The sequence below is a fragment of the Lonchura striata genome, chromosome 8, assembly GCF_050655825.1.
Source record: "Lonchura striata isolate lonStrDom1 chromosome 8, ASM5065582v1, whole genome shotgun sequence".
In the NCBI taxonomy this organism is placed as follows: Eukaryota; Metazoa; Chordata; class Aves; order Passeriformes; family Estrildidae; genus Lonchura; species Lonchura striata.
In genome coordinates this window covers 2109656-2123108 of record NC_140710.1, presented here as the reverse complement: position 1 = coordinate 2123108, position 13453 = coordinate 2109656, and the positions used below count along the sequence as shown (strand labels likewise).

Below are 13453 nucleotides of genomic sequence, written 5' to 3'. Positions count from 1 at the left end.
TGGGACAGTAGGGAGGTGTCCCTGCCCATGGCAAGGGTGGCACTGGACGGATTTTAAAGTCCTTCAACCCAAACCATTCAATGCTTCTTTGATTTCCTGCCCCAAAAGGGATGTTTTCTCCAGGTATCTCTGCTTGTCTTACTCGCGTTGCTCTCCCAGGGAGTGCGGCTGTGTGTGCCACGGGGTGGGACGGGCTTTGCCGCCGTTCCTTCCATTCATTTATTTGTTCATTGCCCGTGTCAGTTGCACGACAAACATTTCCTCAAGGCTCGCCGCTCCACACGAGGCCGCGCTGGGCGGTGCCGCGGCCGGGCACGGATGACTCCGTCCTCGGGGTTGCGAAAGGAGACGTTGAAGACTGATAAAATAAAATAAATAAAATAAAGGGGGGTGGGGGAAGTTTTAAAAGTTTAAATATATTTAAAAAAAAAAAAAAAAAAAAGGAGGCAGAGCGGCTACTTTTCGGCCGGCGAGCCGAGCCGCCCCGCTCCGGGCCGGGGGCACGGCGGCCTCCGGGGCGGGGCTGGCGCGGGGGGCCCGGCCCGGCCCCCGCCCGCAGCGCGGCGGCCCCAGACGCCTCCCCCTGCCCGCGGCGCCTCCGCTCGGGCCCGCCGCTCCCGCTCCTCCTCCGCGCCGCAGTTTGCGTCTCTCCGCGTCTCCCCGGCGCCGTGAGCGCGGAGCCGGGCGCGGGGCAGCGCCCGCCGCCGTCCCTGCATGGCGGGCGGCCCGCGGCGCTGAGGGGCCGGCGCTGCCCCAGCATGGCGCGGGGCGGCGGGCGGCTGCAGCCCCGCGCCGCCGCGGCCCCTGCCCGCGGGGACCGGCGGCCGCTCGGCCTCCTGTGCCTGGCGCTGCTGGGCGCGCTGGGCGCCGCCGCGGCGGAGTTCTCCATCCTGGACGAGGCGCAAGTCCTGGCCAGCCAGATGAGGAAACTCGCCACCGAGGAGCTGAGGGTCGTCACCATGCAGGTACGGCCCGGCCCGGCCCGCGCCTCGCCTGGTTTTCCCTCCTTCCTTCCCTCCCTGCCTCCCTCCTCCGCACGCTCTTCCCGATTCCTGCCTTGCCCTTTCTTCCCTCCCTCCCTTTCTTTCTTTCTCCCATCGGTTCTTTTCTTCTTCGCAAACTTTCCCTCCCCCCTGCGCGGGCTGCCCGGCTTCCTCCGGCCCCGTTCCCCTCAGCCCCATCTTCGCCCGGCCCCGCTCCTTCAGCCCCGGCTCCGCTCAGCGCCGGCTCTCCCCGGTCCCGGTCCTGCTCCCTCAGCCCGGCCCCGCTCTCTCAGCCTTGGATCTCCTCATCCCGGTTCTCCCCGGGGCTCCCTCATCCCGGTTCTCCCCGGGGCTCCCTCATCCCGGTTCTCTCTGGGGCTCCCTCATCCCCGTTCTCTCTGGGGCTCCCTCATCCCGGTTCTCTCTGGGGCTCCCTCAGCCTCGGCCCCGCTCCCTCATCCCGGTTCTCTCCGGGGCTCCCTCATCCCGGTTCTCTCCGGGGCTCCCTCATCCCGGTTCTCTCCGGGGCTCCCTCATCCCGGGGCTCCCTCAGCCCCGGTTTTCCCCGGGGCTCCCTCATCCCGGTTCTCTCTGGGGCTCCCTCAGCCCGGCTCTCCCCGGGGCTCCCTCAGCCCGGTTCTCTCCGGGGCTCCCTCAGCCCGGTTCTCTCCGGGGCTCCCTCAGCCCGGTTCTCCCCGTGGCTCCCTCATCCCGGCTCTCCCCGGGGCTCTCTCATCCCGGCTCTCCCCGTGGCTCCCTCAGCCCCGGCTCTCTCCGGCGCCGTTTCCCCCGCAGTGCCTCTCGCCCGAAGGCGAGCGGGGCCGTAGCGGCGGGGCACGGGCAGTTTCTTGTTTTATTTGTTATTTACACAATAGGAGCAGCCCAAACCGCCTCCCGCAGCGGCGGAGGGCTCCGAGCCTGGGCTCGGGGCTGAGCCGGTCCCGGCCGAGCATCCCGCGGGCTGGAGCTGCGGGGCGATCGGGGGAAGCGATGGTTCCCGGCGCCAGAGTGCGGCCGGAGGAGTTTGCTCAGATGCTGGGTTCGGAGGAAGGCTGTTCTCGTTGCCGGCAGTTGTGTGTTGCTTGCGGGGTGTTCTTGCAGGGAGCGCCGGTACCTGCGCTACAGCCGGCGGCTGCCGACCCGCTCTGGAGGGGGGAAAAGTGAAATCGGATCCCAGGCGGCTTTCAGGGGAAGGTATGGTCAGTAGCAAATGCAGTTTTAAAAGCCTCACAAATTGAAAAGGAGACACTTTCATAGGATCAGCGGGGGTCTCTACCCAAATGGCCTTTTATCTTCTCTAAACTGGCTGCATTCTCTCACCTCTGGACGATCATTGTGCTGGGCGGCCTCCTAGGGCTCGTTTTGTCCGGGCAAACACTGAGCTGTCTCTTGTCCTTGATGCTGAGAAGACGCGGATTTAAATGGCTTCACTTAACAAGGTACATTATTGATGTTCTGAATTCAAGGAAGTCCCTTTTTTTTTCCCCTTTCTGCCGTGCATATGCATGTGTGTATTTCCCCTCAAAAGACATAAGCATAATCCTTTGCTTTGGTGCAGTCTCTGTTAATGCAAATTAAGGCAGTATAATTGCATTGCTAAATCCATGTCTGGCGTTAAAAAAAAATTATAACACGATCACCTCAACGTGTGTTGTATTTGAAAAAGCAGCTCGTAAAAACATACATTGTTACAAGAATTAGCCATGGGTTGCGCCAGGTTTTCTTTCCAAGAATTGTACGGATGATCTGAGCTCAGGAGCAATCTGGATGCCAGTGCACAGAGATGCAAATAATGTTAAAATTCTGTTTACTATTAGTTGGATATTTAAGGCCCTGAAGTAATTTAATGTGGTGAAACTGGTAGTTAAACTGAAACCCTTTTCATACTCAGCTCTATTTTTATATGCTTCATATTTTGACTGCCTCAACTCTCATCATGCTAATGCCCAGCCTGTCCTTGCTCCCCCTTGGAACATTGTTACAGCTGTTTAAGATTAAAAACCGGTGGGAACAAACCTCCCCTGATTTTGGAAGCTTTTTTTGCTGACCTCCTACAGTAGAATAAAAAAATGTTATGACATGTGTCACTGCAGCCCATGCTTCTCACTTGGTTTTAGGGCTGAAATTTCCAAAGCCTGCTCAGGCAGGGCTGGGTGTAGCTGGCACAGAATTCCTCTTTTTTGCATGTTTAGGGCTGTTGGTGAGTGGTGGTGAGCACCTGGTGCCAGCACGGTGGGGATGCTTGGGATGATGCAAACAGGTTGTGTTTGCAGAAGAGAAAGGTGTGGGATTTTGGAAGGAGAGCGAGAACACTTTCATGCTTTAACTGGATACAAATCTAAGGCTGTCGTCCTGCTTTAGAGGGTGACAGGACTGGTGGGAGGAAGGGTTGATATCCAGCCATTAGTTTTATTTCGCTCCATAACCCAGAGAGGAGGAAGTGGCAGGATTTAATGCTTCCCTTGCGTGCTCTCCCCACACTCCGGTCCTTGCCAGCTGTGGCTCCCACATCTGCACGTCCCCTAACAGGCAGGAGGTGGTGTCACCAGAGGGCTTTGCAGGAAGGGTCGGTCTGAGCTGGAGGTGGGGAGGAAGCATCCAATGAGTGCAGGAGCAGGTGGAGATGCTTCAGCAGAGTGAAGGTGAGAGGTTGGTTGGGTGTGTTTTGAGTCTGGGAAAAGAGGAAAGTGTAGACGGAGCCTCCGTAAGTGCAGGAAGGCAGGATGAGGTGGAGTCTGCAGAGCGGACACCAGAGGAGCAAGTGGAAGAGGTAAGAGGAGAAGGATGGAATTGGTGAGCCTTGAATGCCTGTGAGAAGGGGCAGGGAGTAATGAGCGTGGAAGCTGTGGGGTAGGAGATAAATCAGGTTTCTGCCGGGGCGCTGGCAGTGCTGGGAACGAGCTCCCTCTCCTCTGCGCGGTGTCTCCTTCCTGTGGCACCTTCTACCTGTGCTTCAGGGCACGGCTCCAGCAGCAGTGAGGACTGAGTGCTGCTCATCAAATCCCATAATTTTGCATTGCTGAGAGGAGTGAGGTTCAGCTGGAAGAGAGTAGCTACAGGCAGACTGAGGATGAGAGAGGTTTCTGGTGGCACACCAGTGTGATAATTGATTTTGGCACTCATACCACTGCTTTCTATTTCCAGAGACTTGCATGAGGGCAGTCTTACTGTTACCTTTGGGGAGTGCTTTGTTTCCTCGCCCATGCAAGTGCTCTGGTTTCATTTATAAATTTATTCCTTGAATGGTACTGCCTAGAGCAGCTGAGGATCATGTAATATAGGTGACAACTCGTGAGTTGCATCATTTGCTGGATGTGTTGAACAGCAGCTTAAGAGTTTCTTATTTAAATTTCCAATCAGAATATAGATATTTGCACCATACCAGGGATTCCCTTAGTGAGAACACGTGCTGGGCTCTGCAGTGTGTGTGGGTTTCTGGATGTCTGCCTCTGTATTCTTTCTCCAGGAGTGGTTAAATATTGGAAGTTCATCAGCTGTCTGATTTTCTCTGTTGCTCTGATTATTGTTCCCCCTGTTTGACAGTTCTGCCAAACCCCCAGTTAATGATGTTGCTGTGTCTTAATATTCTGTGTCTTCCCTTCCACATCCTGGGGTGTGAGTGGTGTGTACATAACACATCTTTACAGGGATTTTTGCCCTGTGCAGCAGAGGTGATCTGTTTGTTTCTGCCCAAAGTGATTCCCCAAATCTCACCACAATCTCTTCCCTTCCCTCTCCCTCCTGCGGGACGGAGGGTGCTGGAGAAGGGTTGTGGGTTGTGCTGTACCACAGTCACCTGTAACTGTTCCTTTGTTTTGCAGCAGCCAGAGCACGTTGACAGCATCCCTGTCATTCCAGGAACACTTGTGGCAGCAGGCTGCATCCTTGGCAGGCAGTGTGCAATCCCATTCCGTGTTCTTGTCATTCCTCAGCAAACTGCATCCTCCTTTATCCCAGGGCATCGCTTGCCAAGGGCTGCAGCTCGGTCAATGAGTACTTGTGTGACAGCCCTGTAATGTATTCTCCTGGGCAGAGCTGACACTCAGCACTAATTAAAAGTTAAGAGCCTTTTTTTACTAAAATTATAACTAAATTGGTGGTTGTGGCATGACCTTGTCTGCGGGTGGAGTTTCACCATCGCTGTTACCTGGCTCGCCTGATCCTGGCTTCTCTGGCCTGGCTGAAATTACAGGGTATGTTGTTGGTTGAAACAACTGAAATTCTTTAGTTGGGAGGTGAAGGCAGGAAAAGAATAAATCAGAACTTTTGTGAGTGGTTGGTTTGGTTTTGGCAAGGTTTAATCCTCTAAGTCTGCCCTGGGTGAGGTGAGGAATATTTTTTGATAGTGTAGGGCAAGGTAACATTTCCATCTCCAAAACAGGGATGTAATGCTTGCAGCCTGAGTTGAAAGGAGTAAGAAATGCTTTGAAGATGAAAAGCATTAAATGCCTCTATAACTCTCAAAATGCATGTTGGTGTTTCCAGCCAGACAGTAACAGAAGTTGTAGGCCCAGAGGGCCTCGAATATTTGTGAAGGCAGCTCTGCCATCTTAATCCTTAGCTCCTACTCTGAGAAGGAAGGACAGCCCTTTCTCACTGTCTGCTACTGATCTTGGGGGCTGGAATTTAAAAAATGCATTTTGAATTTGAAAAAAAAAGTTCCCTGTTTATTTTTAATATTAATACTGTGCAAACAATAGTAATATATTAATACATCAAGTGCTGCAGTCATGTGTAAAATAACAGCTTAGTACAGGCTTCTCCTGGTTGATTGGCAAGCATATTATTTATTTATTTCTCTCCCTAATAGCTTGTCTGGCCATATGTTTTTCAAGAAGAACAGATTGTGCTCAGACAAGCACAACACGGAGACAGAGACTCGTCCAAGGGTTTATATGGATTGAAAAATCCACATTCTTTGAGGATTTTTGGGTAATGGCAAAGAGTTGGAGTCACCAAACCTGTCCGTTTATTGAATCCTTTTGAAAATGAGCACTGACAGAACACAGCATTATTTATTTTTTTTCTAATGGAATTGTCTTCTGGCTAATGGATTTACTACTTAGAAGAGATAAATCCCATTTTGAGATGTCCTGTAGACCAGTTTAAATGCCAGAATGGTGGTTCTCCATCTCTGAAATCAGGGGTTTCACACATTTCTCCACTTCTTTTGATGGATCTTTATAAATAATCTGTGGTGAGGTATTTGCACAGCAAGTGGTGTAAAACCCCATGTCCTCCAGCTCTGAAACTTGGACCTTGTGCACCCTCGGCACAAAAAATGGCTTACTTTTTTTTTTTTTTCCCTATTATTTTCATCTTGTGAAGCTGAAATACAAAATAAACCCCATGAGTAAGGAAGGCTGTTAAGTGTTCGATTGTGCCTTTTTGGATTATTTTAATATTATTTGGCAGAAGTGTGTGCTGTAGTAATAATTAAAGAATAGAAACCAGTAAAGCAAAACCTCATCTGTTTTCCATGATTATGCCTGAGTTTGAATCCAGCTACAGCAGCTTTATCCGAGGCTCTCTCACAGCCCAAGTTTTTTTATCCTTTTCCACACATATTCTTTTTTTTTTCCTACCATGAAACATTTCCAAAAGACAGCTAGAGGTCCTGGTGGAAGGGCAGACCAAATCTGAATTTTTAATTAAGCTTTGAGTCGTCTCTTCAAAGGGTTGAGGCATCCTCAGTGATGTGGCATCAGCCAAGGCTGACATTCCACTTCAAACCCCGGGAATGCAGCTGGCCCGGCCAGATAAAAGTTGGGATGTGGAGCAGCAAGGTGGGCTGGCAGATAATCAGCTGTGCCCGAGGATCCTGCAGTCCCTGGGACAGCAGGAATTCAGATATCCTGGAAAGTGATTGGGGATCTCAGCTGTGGCAGGGCTGATAACACAAGGAAGGCACACAAGGAAATGCACTCTTTTTTTTTTTTTGGAGTGGTTGGTACCTGAGAAGCTGCTCTGCTGTCATAGCCTGGCCAGGTGCTGGGGAGAAAAAAAAAACTAAATTTTGTTGTCAAAAAACATCAAGAAATTCTCTTCTTTGAGAGAGGCAAGATGCGTTTGAATTGGGAAAAAAAATATTACGAAGTTTTCTTGTGTGTGTGCTCCCCAGTTTTTCTTTTATATCTGTATATTAAAAGGGAGAATTGAGAATAAACAGATTTTTTTTGTTTGTTGGTTTTTGGGCAGGAATTGGACAAGAAATGCTTGGAACCTTGTCAGTTCAGTGCCCTCCTGTATAGACGTGCCTAGCTCTAAGGAAGTATCCCAGATTTTGTTTATTCCCATTTTTAGGGCACTCCATAGATGCGCGTGGGATTTGGGGATACCTGAGCCTGGGTCTCTGTGAAACCTGGAAATGACAACACTTCCTGGATAAGGGTTGGATAATGGCCCAGGAATGATTTATTTTGATGCAGCTGAATAGGAAAATACTAGACTTCTTTTCTTTCTAATTGTTTTTTCTGTAGATGAATAATATAACTTAATGATTGCCATTTTAGTGATTTATCTGATGCATCAGACTTTGTTTTGTATGTCAAAACTTCTGCTGAGGTTTTGATTAATATCTCTTGTATTCTTAGTTTAATGCAGAATAAAGTGTAAAAATATAAATAGCCTGCATTCCTTCATCATCATTTTCCTGTAGCTTCTTGTTGTTCAATACCATGCAGCGTTAGTGAAATCTGAAAGGATCTCCTTGTGTTCTCTTTTCCATGGAAAACAGTATAAAAACACTAGTGCTTATGCAATGTCTGTTGTGGAAATTTTTCTTTTCTGATATAAAACATAAGCCAAGTTATTGCTTGAGTCTTGTGCTCTGTGTGCTCTGCCCTGTGCAGAAATCTGGATGAAATTATATGTCTGCTTTAGCAGTGAAAATCTGAGCTGACTTTTGAAACAATCCTGGTGCCACAAATCAGGAACAGTCATTTCCAATCCCAGGAAAAGTGTTAATGGAGTCACTTTATCAACTGCCTCCATGGAGAGTCTCCCAAGAGATTTTGCAAAAGTATATTTGCACAATTACAATGATTAGTAAAAGCAAACTATTACATCTCCCATTAGCAGCTTCCCAGCCAGGAGCAGCTGATAAAAACAGCTTTTTGTGGTGCTGTCGGCCCCTGAGCTCACAGATTTGCACAACTTGGACTGGTTGATTTGAACCCCCTTCCACCTTTTGGATAAAAAACTGTAATTTTCCTTAAAGCATGTCTGCAGAAGTGTCTAGCCAGTGCTTCCTGACCAGTTTTGACCTTCTTCTGCACATACCCCAGCGATGCTGTACGAATTTCTGGCTATACTTAGGCTTGTCACAGGTGGGAATGAGTCCAGGGGAAGGAAAAAAAAAACCCTTCAAAATAGACACATCTGGAAGTGGCCATAAAAGTTTCTAGGAGCTGGAACGCCTGAAGCAGAATTTCTGGTGTGTTCACCCTGGCAGGGTTGTTTTTGTGCTGTTTTTTGGGGGTTTCACCCCAAAGTGCATGTGGAGGTGAAGTTCAGCTTGGCAGAGATGCTGGGCTGAGGTGCTCCCGTGACCTCCCTGGCCCTGCTCAGTCCTTGCTTCTCTCCCTTTCAGCAAAGGAAGAGTTGGGAACATTTCTTTTGGGCTGTACTTCAGCTCAGGACTGATATCAGAGAAAACCTGGGGGAGGTGTTTGTGGTGATGGGCTGGGGGCAGGGGGGACAGACTCCCAAAAATAGCTGCAGAGGGAGCCTGTTTGCCTGGAGCAGGCTCTGAGCCAGGGCTGGAAAGGGCTTCCCAGCCCTTGGGAAGGCCACAGGGAGAGCTTTTTATTTGTGGGAAAAGAGAGGAACCCCAAAGTGAGTGGGGCAGGAGTGTCAGAGCAGCGTTTGGCACCGAAGTGGATGGGGAGTTAGCACGAGGCGTGGGATTTATCCACAGCAGAGCACTTTTCCCAGGAGGGAGCAGCTCTGTGGTCTCCCTGCCAGCGATGATTCCTTGTCCTTCCCCTCTCCACGGATGTGGGTGAGAACCTGGGAACTGGTGGAGCAGAGCTGCTCCTGCCCAGGAGCATCCCTGGAGGTGTCGGGTGGGATTGCTCCAGGCTGGGATGGCTCAGCTCCTGATGCTTCCCAAACCCTGGCAGCTGGGATTGTGGTCCTGATGGCCTTGCACTGGAAGAGAAAAAAGAGTGGTGTGAGGCTTCTTGGGCTGAAGGAGCTGCTGAGGTGTTGGATGTGCTGGAAGCCAGGAGAGCTTTTTGGGAGTACCCTACAATGAACTCCTTGCGTGGCTGTGAAATTGTGCATTTTGTGGGAGCAGATGGAAATTTTCCAGAAAGTAATTTTGCTTTCAGTGGTTGCCTGTCCATTACAAACCAGCCCAGGGGCTGCTGAAGTCACATCCAGGATATTTTTATTGCCTTATTCGTGATCAGTGAATTAACAGATTGTTTTTCCTCTTTTCTCCAGTATTGAAATTGTGTGGGATTTCTGACTGTTGATAAAAGACTATTGGGAAAATAAGAAAGAAGCAGGATCTCCCATCATTGCAAGGAGTGTGAAATGAGGAGGAAAAGCCACTTCCACTCCGTGGATCCTAAATTTCAGTTTGTATTTTGTTACTGGAAGCTGAAACTGCAAAAAAAAAGCCATTTTTTCCCCCTCTATTCTCTCTTTCCAGTTGGCAACAATCTGGTCAAGCCCTTATGGACAGGTGTATTCCAGAGGGGCCAAACCAACATTTTGGAGACGGGATTTTTGTGTGGTATGGGAAGCACTGAAGGATAAAAATAGAAGTGTTTTTAATCTGAGGTTAATACACGTAGCAATTTTAACAATGAAAGGATATTTAATTTAAATAAGCTACAGCTGTAGGAGTTTGACTTCCTTGGGCACATTGTTTGCCCATGGAATTGTCTGGAATATGAATTTGAGAATTGTCTTTGATTCCTTTTGCCAGTGGCTGTCCAGAACTGCCAGGTGTGATGTGGGATTTATTCCCTTGGTCTCTTTTGGTGGAGTTCAGCCGCACACAGCATTTTAGAGGGAAAACTGCATTTTCTGGAGCAGGCAGGAATAGGCACTGAGGATGCTTGTTTGTCACATTGGGCAGCTGTGGTCAGGCACCTGGCTTTAAACTGCAAATTTCAGTCTTTGATCTGTGCGATTAAAATTAGAAAAATTTATTCCTGGGTACACAGGCTCTTGTGTCTTCCTTGAAGGAGGTTCTGATTTAAAAAAAATGGAAGGAAGTTAATATTCACATGCATTGCAAGAGGAGGATGGAAATTGTGAACTTCTGGGAGTTTGTTTGCTTCAGATGAGCTTCACCAAGGTGGAAGTTGCAAACCCAAACCTAATGCACTAATAGCCAAGCTTCTCATTAGTGCAGTTGGGGAAAACAGGAAATCTTCTCTTTAATTTTTTACTTCTGACTGAAACGAAGCTATAATTATAAATGATCCTATTCTGGCTCTTCCTTTTGAATTCTGCTGCTATTTTACAATCCCTAGATCATTTCAGTAGCTGCTTTGATGGATGTGCTTGATGGTATTGAAGTTGTTCAATTCAGCTCACTGATGATGCAGCTGTTCTTGGCAGAGAGGAACCTCTGCTGTGCTGAGCTCACCACTGGGAACACAGAATTTTATTCCAAAAGTTGTGCTTGGTTTCTGAAATTTTAAATACTGACATACTGGTGATGCTGTATTTCCATGAAAACTACTGGCTGCAAAGCCAAAATTAAAGCAACCCCAACATAGCCATGATAGGAGATAACTTGTTTCATAGGAATAGAAATGACCAGTTGTTTATTTTTATTTGGTGTGAAATTCAATCTCATGAATTTTAAAATATTGATTCACTGTGATGTCACATGAATAGAATTTTACCTCCCCCTTCATTATTTATGTATTTATTCAGCAAGTGGTTGGCTGAAAGTCTACAAATACTTTTTTTTTTTAAAGTATATTCTAATAACTGCAACCTCAGACTTTGAAATGCTGCTTTTTCCTGCCTTTCCAAGAATAGAATCTCAGCCTCCAAAAATAAATGAAACCCAGCATCCATCGCCGTGGTTTTCAGTGCTTGCAGTGGTGGATTTCTCCTCGAGGAGCAAAGGTGCAGCAGCTATTTTGGGAAGGGAAGATGTGGGGTGGGGATGAAATGAAGGCAGAGCTGCTCTGGGAAGGCTCGTTGGAAACCTCAGACCTGCTTGGTGGGGGTGTGTGTGTGCTGCCTGGATGGCTTCACAGAGCCTGAGAAGTCAGGATGAAGAGGAGGAAAAACAAGCAGGGAAGGGGGATAATAGTGATTCCAATATTTAGTGAAGGAAGGTGTTCATTTGGGATTCTTTGGAATTGTAAAGAAAGCTTTTCTCGATGTACAGTGCAGGTGCACACTGTGTAGCTCAGGCTCATTCCAGGCTCTTCCCTGGTTTTTATTAACCCACATCTTCCTGCAACTTTGCTCCACAAACTGTCCCTTCTTGTCCAGGGCCTTGGATCCCAAACTGTGGCTCCTTGGGAAGCACAGGGGCTTCCCGTGGAGTTTGTACACCAGTGCAGGGTCAGGAGCAGCAGGGCTGGGTTTCTGCTGCCTTCCCGTGTCACTCCACCATTTCCTGGCCTCTGCTTTGCTCGTTTGCTGCCATTTTTGCCATTCCCTGTTTGCCATTCCCTGTCTCCTTGCTTCCCAGTGCCACTGGAGTGCTGGAGGCCACTTCCCTGCCCGTGGCACTTGCACACTCTGCACAGCTGAGGTGGCCTGGTGGCAGCTCTGGTGTGGCAGGGACCTCTCCAACAATATTATTTTTATATATAGAATGATTTAAATAGACATTATTATTTTCATATACGTTATTACATTTATTCTACATTATATACATTATGATTAATATTCCAATAGGGAATAAGTAACTGGATGCCACCAGATCCCCTGGAATTTTGTGCTTGATGGAAGATATCCATGAGGGGCTTTTGATGTGGGCATGGAGGGATAGGAGAAAGAGGAATGGCTTGAAACCCAAAGAGAGGAGGTTTAGCTGGGATACTTGGAGGAAATTGTTCCTTGTGAGGCCCTGGCAGAGGTGCCCAGAGCAGCTGGGGCTGCCCCTGGATCCCTGGAAGTGTCCAAGGCCAGGCTGGAGCAGCCTGGCACAGTGTCCCTGCCATGGCAGGGGTGGGTTGGGATGGGATTTAAGGCCCTTCCAACCCAAAGCAGTTTGGGATTCTCTGTTCCTGGCAGGGATGTGGATGGATAGATCCCTGATAATGGTGTGCATGACAAACCCCAGCAGTTCTGCCACCATCCATCTTCCTTCTTGTCCCATCAGGAGCTGGACTGGAGTTTGCTGCTGCTGCTGCTGGGAGAGGACGTTTAATTTTAATCCTGAAAATAGATTCACAGCCTGTTTTTGGATCCTTGCTCAGAAATGAAGTTAGAGCCAGTGTCAGCATCGGGCCCTGAGTCTAAAAATATATTTAAAATGCAGAAACCTTGCTATAGCAAGGCTGTGGTTTGCACAGCCAGTAATGCAAAGCTGGCCCACAGCCACACCCATGCTGGGGAGGATTCTCAACTTCTGCCTTTGCTTTGATGATGTAGAAAGAAAAGATTTTTCAAAACTTACTTTTTAAAAAACATTTCTTTCCTTTTGGTGGACAGAAGATAACTTTCTCTCTCACAGGGCTGGCAGGAGTCTATAGCTGCCTTAGTTATTGAGAATCTCAGGAGGTGCTGAGCCCCTGTGGGAAAAGGAAAGGGAGGCAAAAGATGGGGAAAGAGGATCAAGTGGCTGTTCATGGCTTTGGTGTTGGTAAGAGCAGGAGTGGCAGCTCAGCAGTTCATCCTGATCCATGATAACAGCGAGATCTGATCTATTATTTCTTTTATTTATTTATTTATTAACTTTCTGTTCCCAACCTGCCAGAGCAGCGATTCCAGTGTCCTCAGAGCATCGTGTTTGGTGCAGGAACACTGTCAGGGCTTGAATCCTCTTTTCCACATTTTCCTCAGCAGCGTGAAGTGCCCGAGTGTCACCAGACAAAGAAATGAAAGCCTTAAAACATACAAAATCCACATTCAGCTGGGTTACCAGGCCCTGAGCGTGTTACTCAGAGGAGCTGTGCAGCATTCCCAGCTCCTCATTTCAAATCCCAGTTTTCCAGTGACAGACTTAAAAATCTTATTGTGCAGTTGAGTTGGTGACTGAGCCTTCACTTTATAATCACTTTATAAAGCGCATGCACATTAGCAGGACGTGTTTAATGGCCACACGGCCCAGATGAAAGGGCTCTTTGTGGCAGGAGCCTTTTGTGCCTTCCTGGATCCCTCAGCAATTCCTGCGGAGCTTCCCAAGTCTGCCTGACACGGAGGGGCCGAGGAAAAGCCCTTGTGGCTTTCAGCTCCAGTGGAGAATAATGGGGAGCAGGATGGCAGTGGGGGAGGGCTCCGACCTCTGCAGTTCCTCTGCCCCAGCTGGGGCTTTGCAT

General features: G+C 48.7%; 1 protein-coding gene across 2 annotated transcripts in view; it reads left to right on the top strand.

Moving 5' to 3' along the window:
- Window positions 1-743: 743 nt before the first annotated feature.
- Window positions 744-13453, top strand: part of CACHD1 (cache domain containing 1) — an 89294-nt gene continuing 76584 nt past the window's right edge. For both annotated transcript variants that reach the window (XM_031505476.3, XM_085586129.1), the window contains exon 1: window positions 744-965. In XM_031505476.3, the coding sequence (XP_031361336.2) occupies window positions 759-965 (207 nt within the window). In that variant the 5' untranslated portion in view covers window positions 744-758. The remainder of the gene's footprint in view (window positions 966-13453) is intronic.